The following is a 12150-nucleotide window of genomic DNA, read 5'->3' as shown; positions in this document are numbered from 1 at the left end:
GAGACAACCAATCATTGTCTCTCTCCCCCTTCTCTCTAAAATAAAATAAATTTAAAAAAAGGAAGACCATCCAGTTTTTTGAAACTGACAAAACACTTGCACAGTTTGTGAAAGATATACAGATGGCTATAAGAACATGAGGAACTGCCCCATTATAAAATACAATGTGACATACTGGATTGGATCCTGGAATGTAGATAGTAGTGGGAAAATTGTGAAATTTGAAGTCTGAAGTTTAGTTAAGTCATATTCCAATATTAATCTCGTAGTTTTAACAAATGTACCAGTTATAGAAGATTAAAATCAGGGCAAACTGGTGAAGGATATATAGGAACTCTATGCTATCTTTGCAACTTCTGTAAATTTAAAATCCCAAAAAATATTTTTAAAGTGCTCAGTATCAGTCATTAAGGGAAATGCGAATTAAAATCATAATGGAGCCCTAACCGTTTTGGCTCAGTGGATAGAGCGTCGGCCAGCGGACTAAAGGGTCCCAGGTTCGATTCCGGTCAAGGGCACGTACCTTGGTTGCAGGCACATACCCAGTAGGGAGTGTGCAGGAGGCAGCTGATCAGTTTCTCTCGCATTGATGTTTCTCTCTATTCCTCTCCCTTCCTCTCTTTAAAAAAATAAAATGTATTTTAAAAAATCATAATGGAAAGACAAATAACTTATGGTTTCACTTTATGTGGAAAGTAAAAAACTAAACCAAGAACAAACAAAACAAAAATAGAAACAAAATACAGAGGCATAGAAGCATTGAACAGACCAGACCATCAAATCTCAGAGGGAAGGCGGGGGCGGGGGGGGGCAAGAGATAAACCAAAGGATTTGTATGCATGCATAGAAGCATAACCAATGGACAGACAGTAGGGGGTGGGGGGTGAAGGTATGTGCTGGGGGGCGGGAGAGGTCAATGGGGAGGGGGGAGAAGAGACATATACTTTTAACAATAAAGAATTTTTAAAAACCTCACATAAACTTATGGTTAGAGGTGTAGGGGAATTGGTGAAAAAGGTGTAAGGGTAATATATATAATCAATCCTGTGATAAGTATGCAATGACAGATGGTTACTAGACTTAGTGGTGATCACCTTGTAAGGTATATAAATATCGAATCACTATTTCGTACACCTGAAACTATTATTGCATGCCAACTAAACTCAAAAATGGTTAAAAATAGATCAGTTAAGTGTTGGAAAGCAACCAGAACTCTTCATAAATTTTAGTCAATAGCCCAAAACTGGTAATAGGCCACATGACATCAATAGAATGGACATACTATGCACATAAAGCATACACTGAAATTCTACTCTGCAACAACAAAAAATGAGCTACTACCCACAATTATAACAATCTCAAAAACATGTTGAAAGCAGACACACAAAAACTATATTCATGTAGGACTTAAATGAAGTTATTAAAATATGCAAAAACATTCTACAGTGATATCATTGCTTCTCCGGGGGAGGGAGATGCTGTTGACTGGGATGACAATTTTCTGGAACTGATTATAGGCTGAGGTTATTTATTTAAGGACAATACTTGGGCCTTTTTCTGCCATCCTAATACTCAGTAGTTAGCATTCCTTTTCCATGTGGTTCAAGTTCCATGCAACTGGCTATAACCCAAAGGCAATACCCTATTTTAGGTGCTAGGTAAGTTAATTCGTATATTAGGAACCACAAAATGGAAGCTGCCCCAGTGGCCTGGCCCATGTCACAAATCTAAGCCCATGTCAGTCTATATTTATATGAAACCTTAACATACACCAATCACAATCCTCCAACTCAACTTTAGATAGCTCACCTAACCTAGTTTCTTGGACCTGGTAATACCTCAGTCCATGGTTTTCCCTTGAACAAAGGACAAATGTTACTAAGTTGTTTTGGCATTAAGTATCAGAGGTCAGATGTATATATAACTGGCAGACAGAGAAACAAAATTGTGAATACAGAAACGTATTAATCATGTGCTGGTTTAACAGCAATGCTGAAGGACTTTAGTCCAAGGTGGATTCACTGCCTAGAAGTTTCCATACCAATTTTCCCAAGAGTTAAGTAAGATTAAAAGCACTACAGTACATCTTTGCTATTTTAGCTCCTAATTTGTTATTGCCCCCATTTCACTTCAGGGTAAGGATTAAATGAAACCATACAAATTACCTTGATGCCTACATGGAGCTCACTCCCCAAAGAAACCAAGTCCAGTGACAGCAATAGGCCACCTCAGTGACTATGTTCCTTAATAACTGCTCAAGTGCCAACAGTGGATGAGAACGTTTTGGGGAAGGGACCAAGTTAATGTCATATTTAAAAGTAAAGTAGCCTGGCCAGTGTAGCTCAGCAGTTGAGTGGACCTATGCACCAAGAGGTCACAGTTCAATTCCTGGTCAAACCACATGCTGGGGTTGCAGGCTTGATCACCAGTGGAGGATGGGGGTTTGCAGGAGGCAGCCAATCAATGATTCTCATCATTGAGGACTCTCTCCCAGCCTCTCAGATAAAAAAAAAAAAGTCTAAATAAATTCCTTATTGCAAATAAGAACCCAGGACCACAAAAATGCATATTAAGTTTTATTAAGTTTCAAATACAAAACATTCCAAAAAGAGAAGTGATCTATAATACCTATGTTCTATATTCAAATAAACAAGGAAAACACTATCAATTCTGTGGTTTTTTTTTGTGTGTTTTTACAGCCAGTATAAAGCCAGAAATATCAAGATCAATTCTTTTCCAACAAGAGCAGAATTAAGTCTACTGGGTCAGTAAACTACTTGCCAAATGGCTGTCTTGGTCATTTAAGCATACTTCCTAATTTGAATTTAGTATTGATATTTACTATAATTAATCTCAATGTTCTACACTATCTTCAAGATATCTAAATAAAATCTCAGGACTCAAAAGCATAAACCCAAGTAATTTAAGATTATAGGATTGAGGAAGACAGCTATGTAAGTGCAACAGCCATTTAAAATTTGGCCAATACCCTCATGATCTGTGATTAAGAGCCTGTCAAATGAGGGTTACACCTTTCTTAATTATTTCCCACAATCACAAATGTTGGATATGATAGTACTGCTATTTTACTATGCAAAAATTCTTGAGTTGATTTTTCTAACCCAACAACTCAACTGTTTCCTTTGAGAACAGATTTTATACTATTGGCTCTGATCTCCAACATAATGAAGCTGTATTCGGATTTGTTTCCAAGATAGGTGGGGGTAACATAGGCTAACAAAAATACAGTTTAAAAAGCCAAGTGGCCCAATTTTGTTTCGTTTTTAAATGTGCTTTCAATCATTTCAGCCATGTTTCCAGATATTACTCTTTCCTTTAGCTGTTTTATGACTTAGCCCCAGTTCTGGATAAGAGCAGAGTGTTTCACTTGCTGAAAATCAGATAGAGCTACCGCTTATGCCTTTCGTTTTTCTAATTAACTTTCTGACATTGATAATTAGGAAGTTCTAAATTAAAGTTGTTCCTAATGACTTTGGCTAAACAATGAAAGCCAAAGCTATAAAATCTACATAAAGAACCATAAGCGCTCCTCACTATCTCCACTTACCAATTTCCTTAATTGCTCCCCTTTCTCCATCTGTCAATTATTACTTAAGTATCTACCACTCCCTAGTTAAGAGTGCTAACCAACACTGATGCCTTTTGTCCAACAGGAACCCTTGAAGGCAAAAATCTATTGCTTGCACCAAACCAATTCTGATGAGCACTGCTTATGCAACTGTTGTGCCTTATGCACATTCTGCATTCTTCTGCTTCAACAACTCTGTAAAATGAAAAGCACGTGATCAGGTCAATTTCTCTCCCTTACCTATTCTTTAAATACATGCTATTTTGTTGCTTTTACTGGCAACAATGCATTTGCTTTAAGTTGTAAACTCTAAAAGCAACCATAAATACCCAGTACAATTCCTGTAAGCATCAATTTAGTGTAATCAAGACTATATAACTATCATTACACCAATAAAATTGTTTTTCAAACTGGGAACTTGGCAGCTGCATCTAGTCTCCCTTTAGTGGATTTGTACTGCGTGCTGTAATCAATCAGGTACTGATAATAGGAAGCTTGCTCATTTGCCAAAACATAATCTATACATCTCCAGTCAACAACTGCTTATGCAGAAATAGCACTAACCAATTTTATACATTGAAAAATAGCGAAGCATTACATGACTGAGCCATAATGGAACAGAACTATACCTGTGTTTAAAATAGCTTCACCCTACATTCAAATCAGCAGTTAATATGCAAGGTGTTGCACATTACAGCACTTAACTTGATCCCTTTACAATGTACCAATACCCTAACCATGCAAAGTGGCAAAGCTTGTCTTTAAACCTATAAAAGCTACCATGCTTTTGAAACTTACCTTAGCGTTTGATTTCTCTTGCTGCCAACTTTAGTCAGCTTTATCTAGTGTGAATAAATCAGCATTCCGTGACCATAATCCTCAACCTGTAAAAATTAAATAGGTAACTAGTTATCTCTAGTCAGAAATACTTCAAAACTTGCCTATAACTTACTGCCCCCTTTGCCAGAAAGAAAAGGCAAGTTCAGACTTGCAGCTTAAGGTATTTCATGGTCTACTATTTCTCTTAAGTGGTGGAAGATTCACTGGCTTGGGATGGACTGGAATGGCTTAAATGGTTAAGTTGCATGGCTTATGGATTCTCATTCTGTTCCAATGGTGCACTGCCATGTTAAATCCATAAGTTGAACGGACAAAACTTATTTGAAGGAATATGTGCAGTACAAGGATTTTTAGTTGGAGGTCTTCAAGTTTACTATATTCAAGAGCATCTTTTTCAACTTCGTGGCTGGACCTGGGTCATGCTGCCTCAGGTTTTGCTTTTTAAAGACCACTTGCAAATAGATTTTCTCCATAGTGTAGTTTCACAGAAAAACAAGTCAGGCATCCAACTAAATGTCAAGTTTGCAATGGCTTATAGGGGTAGGGAGAGGGGCACCCCAAACTTAAGCCATTTCCTACATTGACTAAAAATCTAATTTAAAAATGTTAAAATATGTGAAGCATGTTTAAAGGTCTTCATCAAAAACTTAAGTTACCCCCTCCCAAGCCCCAGGTGGCTACTGGTAAACAGCTGTACTAAAGGCCTTTAAGTGTCATACATGCTTTAAAAAAAAAAATCCAAGAGTTGAATTTGGAGAACTTCTAATATGCTATAGAACACTTTGCTTTTCCAAAAGTTTTTTTTAATCTAGAAAGCATTTCCACTGCCATGAGGTACAGTATGTTTCACTGTACTATGAGGAAGTGTTCAATTTCGACTTAGATGGAAAAACTAGTTTGCTTTGCTTACCATCTTTGCTGTTTCACAGGCATTTGATGCTTTAAATCTGATGTGGAATGCTGATAGATTCACTTTTTAGAAGTCATAAGCCTTTGAGAAGTTGGAGATAACTTCATTGCTTATCTATTTTCTCCTTTGCAATCAAGCTGTTCCTTAAAAGTGAGACACTACAGAGTTGCAAAAATTTGAAACAGTAAGAGCAAGCACCGTTTGCAGCTTCATGGTTGGTTTTGGCCAAACTTTTTATTTAGTATTCTGTAGTTGCTTAACACACACTTAAATGATCTTATTGGGGGAGGGGGGAGGGAGAGGTTCTTGTAGATTCCCAAGGAAATGTCAGAAAGACAAAATATGGCCAGCACTATTTGTTTTGGGTTTACTGGGTGAATAGCACTTTCTTTACATAAGCATCTGATCTCAGGTTTTTCATACTGATAACATTTGAGATTTCAGTTTGAAGACTGTAATGATATCCTAAGAGTAGCATACCCCAACCACCCTCTAATAGCTAGCTTGTTTGTATAGGCAGAGGGATTCATCTCTCCATTTTAGATGGCTAAATGTTTGTAGATCTTAGAATTGCTTGCCTCATTAACTGGGGGGAAAAAATTAGAAAGTGGCCTTTTGGGACACTTTTACTTGGAAAATGACAACACTAGTACACAAGTCAAGCCTTAACACATTTAACATTTGCTTGTTGAAAGCAATGTCATAAGATCAAACATATTTTACTTTTTTCCTCACAAGAACATAAAAATTATGAAAGGGGAACTTAACAGGAAATTTGAAAAATGTAACACAATTTTTCCTTTTAGTAGTCCTTGGGTAGTTATGACAGAATAGGTTCCACTTTCTGTTTGTTTCTTTGAACAGGGATTTTGGTCCAAAGTTTTGTTTTTAATATCTGCTTCTGCCTCCCCCTCTATCAGATCGGCTTCCTCCACGGCCACCACCCCTGGGTGCTCCGCGGCTTGAACTGCTGTAGGAATCACGTGGAGGAGGGTACCCCCTTTCCATAGAAGGGGGAAGCCCTCTTTCTTGTCTGCCAACCCGATCACGACCACTTGAGTAGAGATCACTTCGGCTGCTTGAGTAACTGTCTCGACTTCCACCATATCCGTCACGTGAGCTGCTGTAATCATCATAGCGACTGCTTCCACCATAAGATGGCGGGGGCCCTCGTGTAGGTGGAGCACTACGTGAGTTACCTGCAGGGTCAATGGTCAGGTAATATGGCAACACTATAAATTGTATATATACAACATTTAAATCTGAATTTACAGAATTTCTGTATTAAACTTTTACTTTCTCAACTGGGAGGTTTTAAACTCTGCCATTGCTGGCCATTAACAGGGATTTGCTCATTTGCTGAGATATGGAAATGGATGGGTTTTAATGTTTGTTTGAAAAGATTGAAGACGGTGTGTATTTCAAGAGGATATTCCAGACAGCTTGTTATTTTATAGTAGACACTCAGCCACTTTCCAGTGATAAGTTGCAATTTTGAACTGTAGACTTTCCTTCATATTGGAATGGTAAACATTTGTTGTTGTTAATAAAATTTTAAAATTGTATTTGCACTGTTGGGGGAAAACACATAAGGCTGCCAATTTAAGCAAGCAAAATCCCCCTCCAAAGCAAGCAAACAGCCTCAAAGAAAAAAAACTTATAGAAAAAACAACAACAACAACAACAACAAAAGCCCCTCACAAAACTAGGAAAAGCCCAGCTGATAGTTATTCCCTTAAAAGCAAGCAAACATCCCTTTAAAAGCAAGCACCACACAGCCTAGTAAATTGGCTCATGAACCTAAAAACTCAAGCTGGTGATATTCAAAGACACTAAACCAGTATCTTACCATAACTGTCATATGAATCCCTGTAGGAACCACCACTTGGATGATCTGAATAGTCACGATCACGACCATAGCCATCTCTATCACTAAATTAAAGAGAAAAACTTGTAAGCCCCAGAGCATCAACTTTTACATTTTACAGCAAAATCATGGAAGCAAAGTGACTTACCTATAGCCTCTTGATGGATAGTCATCACGTGAACTGGAATGACCATAATCACGATAAGTATAATCTCTTGGTGGTGGAGCATAATCTCTTGTATCACGAGAGCTTGGGTAATCTCTACTCGAGTAGCTACCAAAACAAAAATAACTTGTTTGATGCTTTGGATGAGCTTTCCCTTCAACACTAATCATTTGTAAGAGGGAGCTATTACATTTTCCGGTTACCTGTCTTTAGTAGAATATCCATCATCTCTTGGGGACAAATAAACATCTCTACGGGAAGGCAGGGGTTCCCTTCGAGGTGGGCCTCCATAACTATCTCTTCCACGTGATACAGGAGCTTAAGGAAAAACCATTATTAAAATATACTCAGATAGAAAATGCAATGTGAATTTATAGTCAAGCAATGAAAAATCGTGATTCAATGACATATGACTTAGAACTATATCATATTTTGTTCTCTAAAATTTTCTATTCACACCTAAATTCTTTTTAATGCATATTTACTGCATGTAGCTAGATCACCTGGGGTCTGTAAGTCAGTTTTAAGTATAATTTTTAGGATTCACCTCTCAATCTTTCGTGTTATGGTGACAGGATAGGTTGTCATAAATGGAAACTTACCTCTTCCTCCCATTCCACTGCTGCTGCGAACTGGTCCTGAAGGAGCAGATCTTTTAGGAGGAGGACCCCCACTTCTCGGTGGTGGTCCTCTTTTTACTGGAAGTGGTCCCCTGGAAGAACTCATGTTAAAATTCATGGAATAGCCACCATCATCTACATTAGAATAGAAAACAAAAATGTTAATATTCACAAGAATCAAGAAAAGGCTATAAAAGTTCTTTGCTTCATTGAGAATATTTGTTTAGTTGGGGAATCTTGCTTTAGTTTTCACACATACAAGATTTGAGCATGTGCCCGGCCTGTGCGGCTCAGTGGTTGAGTGCCAACCTATGAACCAGGAGGTCATGGTCCAAGCACATGCTGGGGTTGTAGGCTCGATCCCCAGTGGGGGACATGCAGGAGGCAGCAGATCAATGATTCTCTTATCATTGATGTTGCTCTCTCTCTCTCTCTCTCCATCCTCTCTGAAGTCAATAAAAATATATTTTTAAGAAAATACTGAGGCCCTAACTGGTTTAGCTCAGTGGATAGAGCATGGTCTGTGGATTCAAGGGTCCCAGGTTTGATTCCGGTCAAGGGCATGTACTTTGGTTGTGGGCACATCCCCAATAGGGGGTGTGCAGGCAGCTGATTGATGTTTCTCTCTCACCGATGTTTTAACTCCCCCCTCCCTTATTTTTTGTAAAAAAAATCAATAAAATATATTTAAAAAAATGGCGAGGATTAACAACAAAAAAGAAAATACTGAGCATGAAATCTATATAGGCTAGTGAAATAAAAAAGGATAATCTTAAAAATTTTATCTGATAAATTGTTTAATTTTCGTATGCCAAATCAGCTAGGCCTATCAAAAATTCTTTTTGCAAGTGTTTTTTCCTAGAATGAACTATTTGAATAGTTTATTTTCCATCATTTAAAAATACAGTATGTAATTTAGGATTTGATGCCCCATTTTTAAGTCACTATCACTTTGGTAGATAAGCATGTGGTCTCAATTTCAAAAGCTGGAGCCCTTAAAGACTTATACAAAGCACACATGTTATGGATTTGCAGTTCCTAACTTAAACACCAAGCATGAGGTAGATCCAAATTACCCATGTGCCCTCCACGTGAGGGAGGTCCCCTGGTTCCTCCACTTCCTCCTCTTCCACCTCGAAGACCCCTTGGAGGGCCTCTGCTTCTTGGAGGTGGAGGTGGTCCACGTCTACCAGTTTCAAATGATGGTTTAGTGGCTTGTTCTACCTTGATGGCTTTTCCATCTAAGGACTAAATAATTAAGTGGTTAGTTACATCATCATTTAAAAAGAACTTGCATATCCACTGCACACTGACAGCAATGGCCTTGAAAATGTAATTACAGGTAAATTTTGCTAATTAATCTAAGAAAAATAATGCAAACAGTCATGGTGTTACTTTTCCATTTACTTAAAATGCTTACTCATCTTTAAGACTGATCCTAATGATATGAGCCAAACAAGGTGGACCTACTGCACTATTGGTGGATAAAATTTTAAAACAAGGCCGGCTATCAACTTATCAAAACTAATAACCAAAAGGAAAAGCCAAGTTATTAAAGCAGTTTATAAATCCCAGATAAAATAAACAGCACACACTATTCTGAACTGAAAGACTTGCTAAAGTATTACCTGTAAATTTGGCTATAAAATTACAAAGGGTTACGATCACAGGGTCCTAGAAAGTTATACACCAAAAACAAAATTCAAGAGATGCCATGCCTTAAGGCCTGACTTGGCTATTTTATGCACTAGGAAACACTGCATTAGTATGCAGACAATCTCACCTTTCCATTCATATCTCTGGCTGCATCCTTAGCATCTGCTGGGCTTTCAAAGGTGACAAAAGCAAATCCTCTCGATTTGTTGGTTTCACGATCTTTCATCAAGAGTACTAAAAAGTCATTTTCGGGCGGGGGGGGGGGGTGAAAGGGGGAAGTGTTATTCTGGTTCAAATGAATTAGCAAAAGTGAATCTTTAAAAAAGAAAGCTCAGAACTTCTTAGAGGACAAAATACATTATCATTTCAGACGATCATTGCAATTAAATTCATCATAGCTTCCCTTTTTAATTACAAAATAACCCTGCAAATACTTTCAGATAAACTCACCTTCCACTATCCGTCCATATTTGCCAAATACAGCTTCAAGGGCTTTCTCATTTGTTTCTGTATTGAGGCCACCAATAAAGAGCTTTCCTGGGCGATCAGCTTCAACCATGTTTACCCCCTGGGTAAGAGTCTATAGAAAAAGAATATATACAGTATGTCACTGGGAAAAGTTCCAAGTTTATCGGACACATGAATTTATCAGAGTGCATTTCTTTTATTTTTCTAAAACCATTATTCCTTAATAACTAGACACCAAAATCGATCTCTTCTAAGCAGGAAACCCAAATTAACTACTTAAGCCATAGCGAGTTTCTATTAAACTGATTAAAAGGATCAATTTAATTTATGCGTTTACCCTTAATCCACCCTGGCAGTGTTAATCTAGTAACGGCTACTCAACATTTACAAGTTTGTTTTAATCTCAAAATTGTAGCTTTTTAAACAATTACATCCTAATTACCCTGAAGACTATCGACTCATTCAAGGTCACACACAGGCCAGACGCAAGTCCTTAACATCAAGCTCTCTTCAGAGGACTCTATTTCCTTATTAGGATTCCCTGGTAAACTTATTTAGAAATTTAAAGTTTGAGCCAAGTTATGCCTCCCGTTCTTCAACAGTCCGTGGCCCGCCAAAAAGGTCACAAGAACCTTAGAAAGTGTCAATATAATTTCTTATTAAATAACGGTACATGAAATCGCGCACTGGAATGTACAACATTCCATGGCTGCAGCAGAACCCAATTAAAACCGTCACTAAAAACCGCGTGGAAAACACAAAATGGCGACACTTGGACTCGGCCCAGAACAACCGGCACCGGTCAGAGGAGTAACTTTTACCATCAGCAGTGGCTGGGAAAATTCAAAGGGCTTCCTCTTCAAGGCCCCACCAATGAACAAGGACCCCGCGTAAAACTGCACGTGCTTATCTGTAGCGCCGGCGCCATCCCAATGCAGGTACCGCGGTGGCGTGGTCTCCTCGTCCAGCCAAAACCCGGACCTCCGCCACCAGCCCGGCAGGCGACAGTCAAACTTTCTCCAAGCATACAACTAAACGGACCCACTACATTTGTTTCCCTGCGACACTCTGCTTTATCTAAATAGGTCGGCACCTTTGGGTTCTTAAAATGGCGCCCGCCAGCCCCATCTCCTGGGAGATAATCTCAGATCCTAACACGACAAGAGTGCCAAGAAAAAGGCCGAAGGAAAGGACACACTTACCGGAGGGGTGACGACGGTTTCAAGCTCCTACGAGCTCGCTGACAGAGGCTTCCTAGCCGCTCAGCACAAGGGAGGGCCGCCGGCTCTGAAGACGGAAGAGAGAACCTGCAGGAACTACTGCGCAACGAGGGCGAACAAAGGAGACAGCAAACTTTATACTGCCCGGGAACGAGGCTGAAGGACCCGGATGAAAACGGAGCTTAGAATTTGAAACGCAAGGGAGGGGTGTGAGCAGTTCCCAGTCTTCCCATTGGCTGTCTTTTCTGCCATTCATTCTTAGTTCCTCCCCATTTCCGGGCCCACAGCTCTTGGCCAGGGCTTGTTCCTAACCGTTTTCCCAGCCCCCACCGGTGCGCCGTAAACCCGCGTTTTTGCTTCCCGCTGAAATGGTTCACTGGCTGCATTTACTAAAGAACTGAAATTAATTGCGTGTTCTAGTGACCGGGGAACGTTGCTAAACTTTAACATCACTTAACTGGTTTAATTCTCAAAAGTAGCGTGATGAGGGTAGATACTTCTGACAATTTTGCAGAAATGGAAAACAAAGAAGTATAGACGATAAAATATTTTTCCCCAAAATATATTTAACCAGAATTTTTAGTGTATGGATAAAATTCTGATAAATAAATATCGGGGGGGGGGGCATACAAAAAGGCAGCAGATAAACTGAACACCTAAATGGTAGGCTCTGCTTGGCTATGAGAATACAACCCAGAACAAGTGAGACAAGGGCAAGGCACCTCCATGGGTAAGGCTGCCTGATTTATCGAAGAAAAATACAGGACTCCCAGTTAAGTTTGAAGTTCAGATATTTTACTTTCAGTTTAAGTAA

The 12150-nt window shown here is 39.0% G+C and overlaps 1 protein-coding gene across 2 annotated transcripts; it reads right to left on the bottom strand.

Annotated features, from left to right (window-relative positions):
* Nucleotides 1–6094: 6094 nt before the first annotated feature.
* On the bottom strand, nucleotides 6095–11499 carry RBMX (RNA binding motif protein X-linked). 2 transcript variants are annotated; one of them, XM_079765283.1, is made up of 9 exons: nucleotides 11319–11499; nucleotides 10099–10228; nucleotides 9776–9882; nucleotides 9069–9240; nucleotides 7975–8127; nucleotides 7576–7690; nucleotides 7355–7498; nucleotides 7189–7271; nucleotides 6095–6538 (listed from the first exon to the last, which is right to left on the bottom strand). In XM_079765283.1, exons 2-9 carry the CDS (start codon nucleotides 10205–10207, stop codon nucleotides 6228–6230), a joined length of 1194 nt encoding a protein of 397 aa, XP_079621409.1. In that variant the 5' UTR covers nucleotides 10208–10228; nucleotides 11319–11499; the 3' UTR covers nucleotides 6095–6227. The 2 variants fall into 2 exon arrangements, with proteins under 2 accessions (XP_079621409.1, XP_079621410.1); XM_079765284.1 differs by having other exon boundaries at nucleotides 7355–7480.
* Nucleotides 11500–12150: the final 651 nt, after the last annotated feature.

The sequence above is a fragment of the Cnephaeus nilssonii genome (genome assembly GCF_951640355.1).
Source record: "Cnephaeus nilssonii genome assembly, chromosome: X".
In the NCBI taxonomy this organism is placed as follows: Eukaryota; Metazoa; Chordata; class Mammalia; order Chiroptera; family Vespertilionidae; genus Cnephaeus; species Cnephaeus nilssonii.
The sequence above is the reverse complement of the archived record's forward strand: the minus strand, read 5'-3'. Positions and strand labels throughout refer to the sequence as shown.

Excerpts from the sequence above, each read along its gene's own strand:
- RBMX (XM_079765283.1), bottom strand. The coding sequence starts at position 10,207 with ATGGTTGAAGCTGATCGCCCAGGAAAGCTCTTTATTGGTGGCCTCAAT. Across the intron at positions 7,499-7,575 it reads GGATATTCTACTAAAGACAG|TTATTTTTGTTTTGGTAGCT; the intron begins GTAACCGGAAAA and ends GCATCAAACAAG. Across the intron at positions 7,272-7,354 it reads TATCCATCAAGAGGCTATAG|TGATAGAGATGGCTATGGTC; the intron begins GTAAGTCACTTT and ends TCTTTAATTTAG.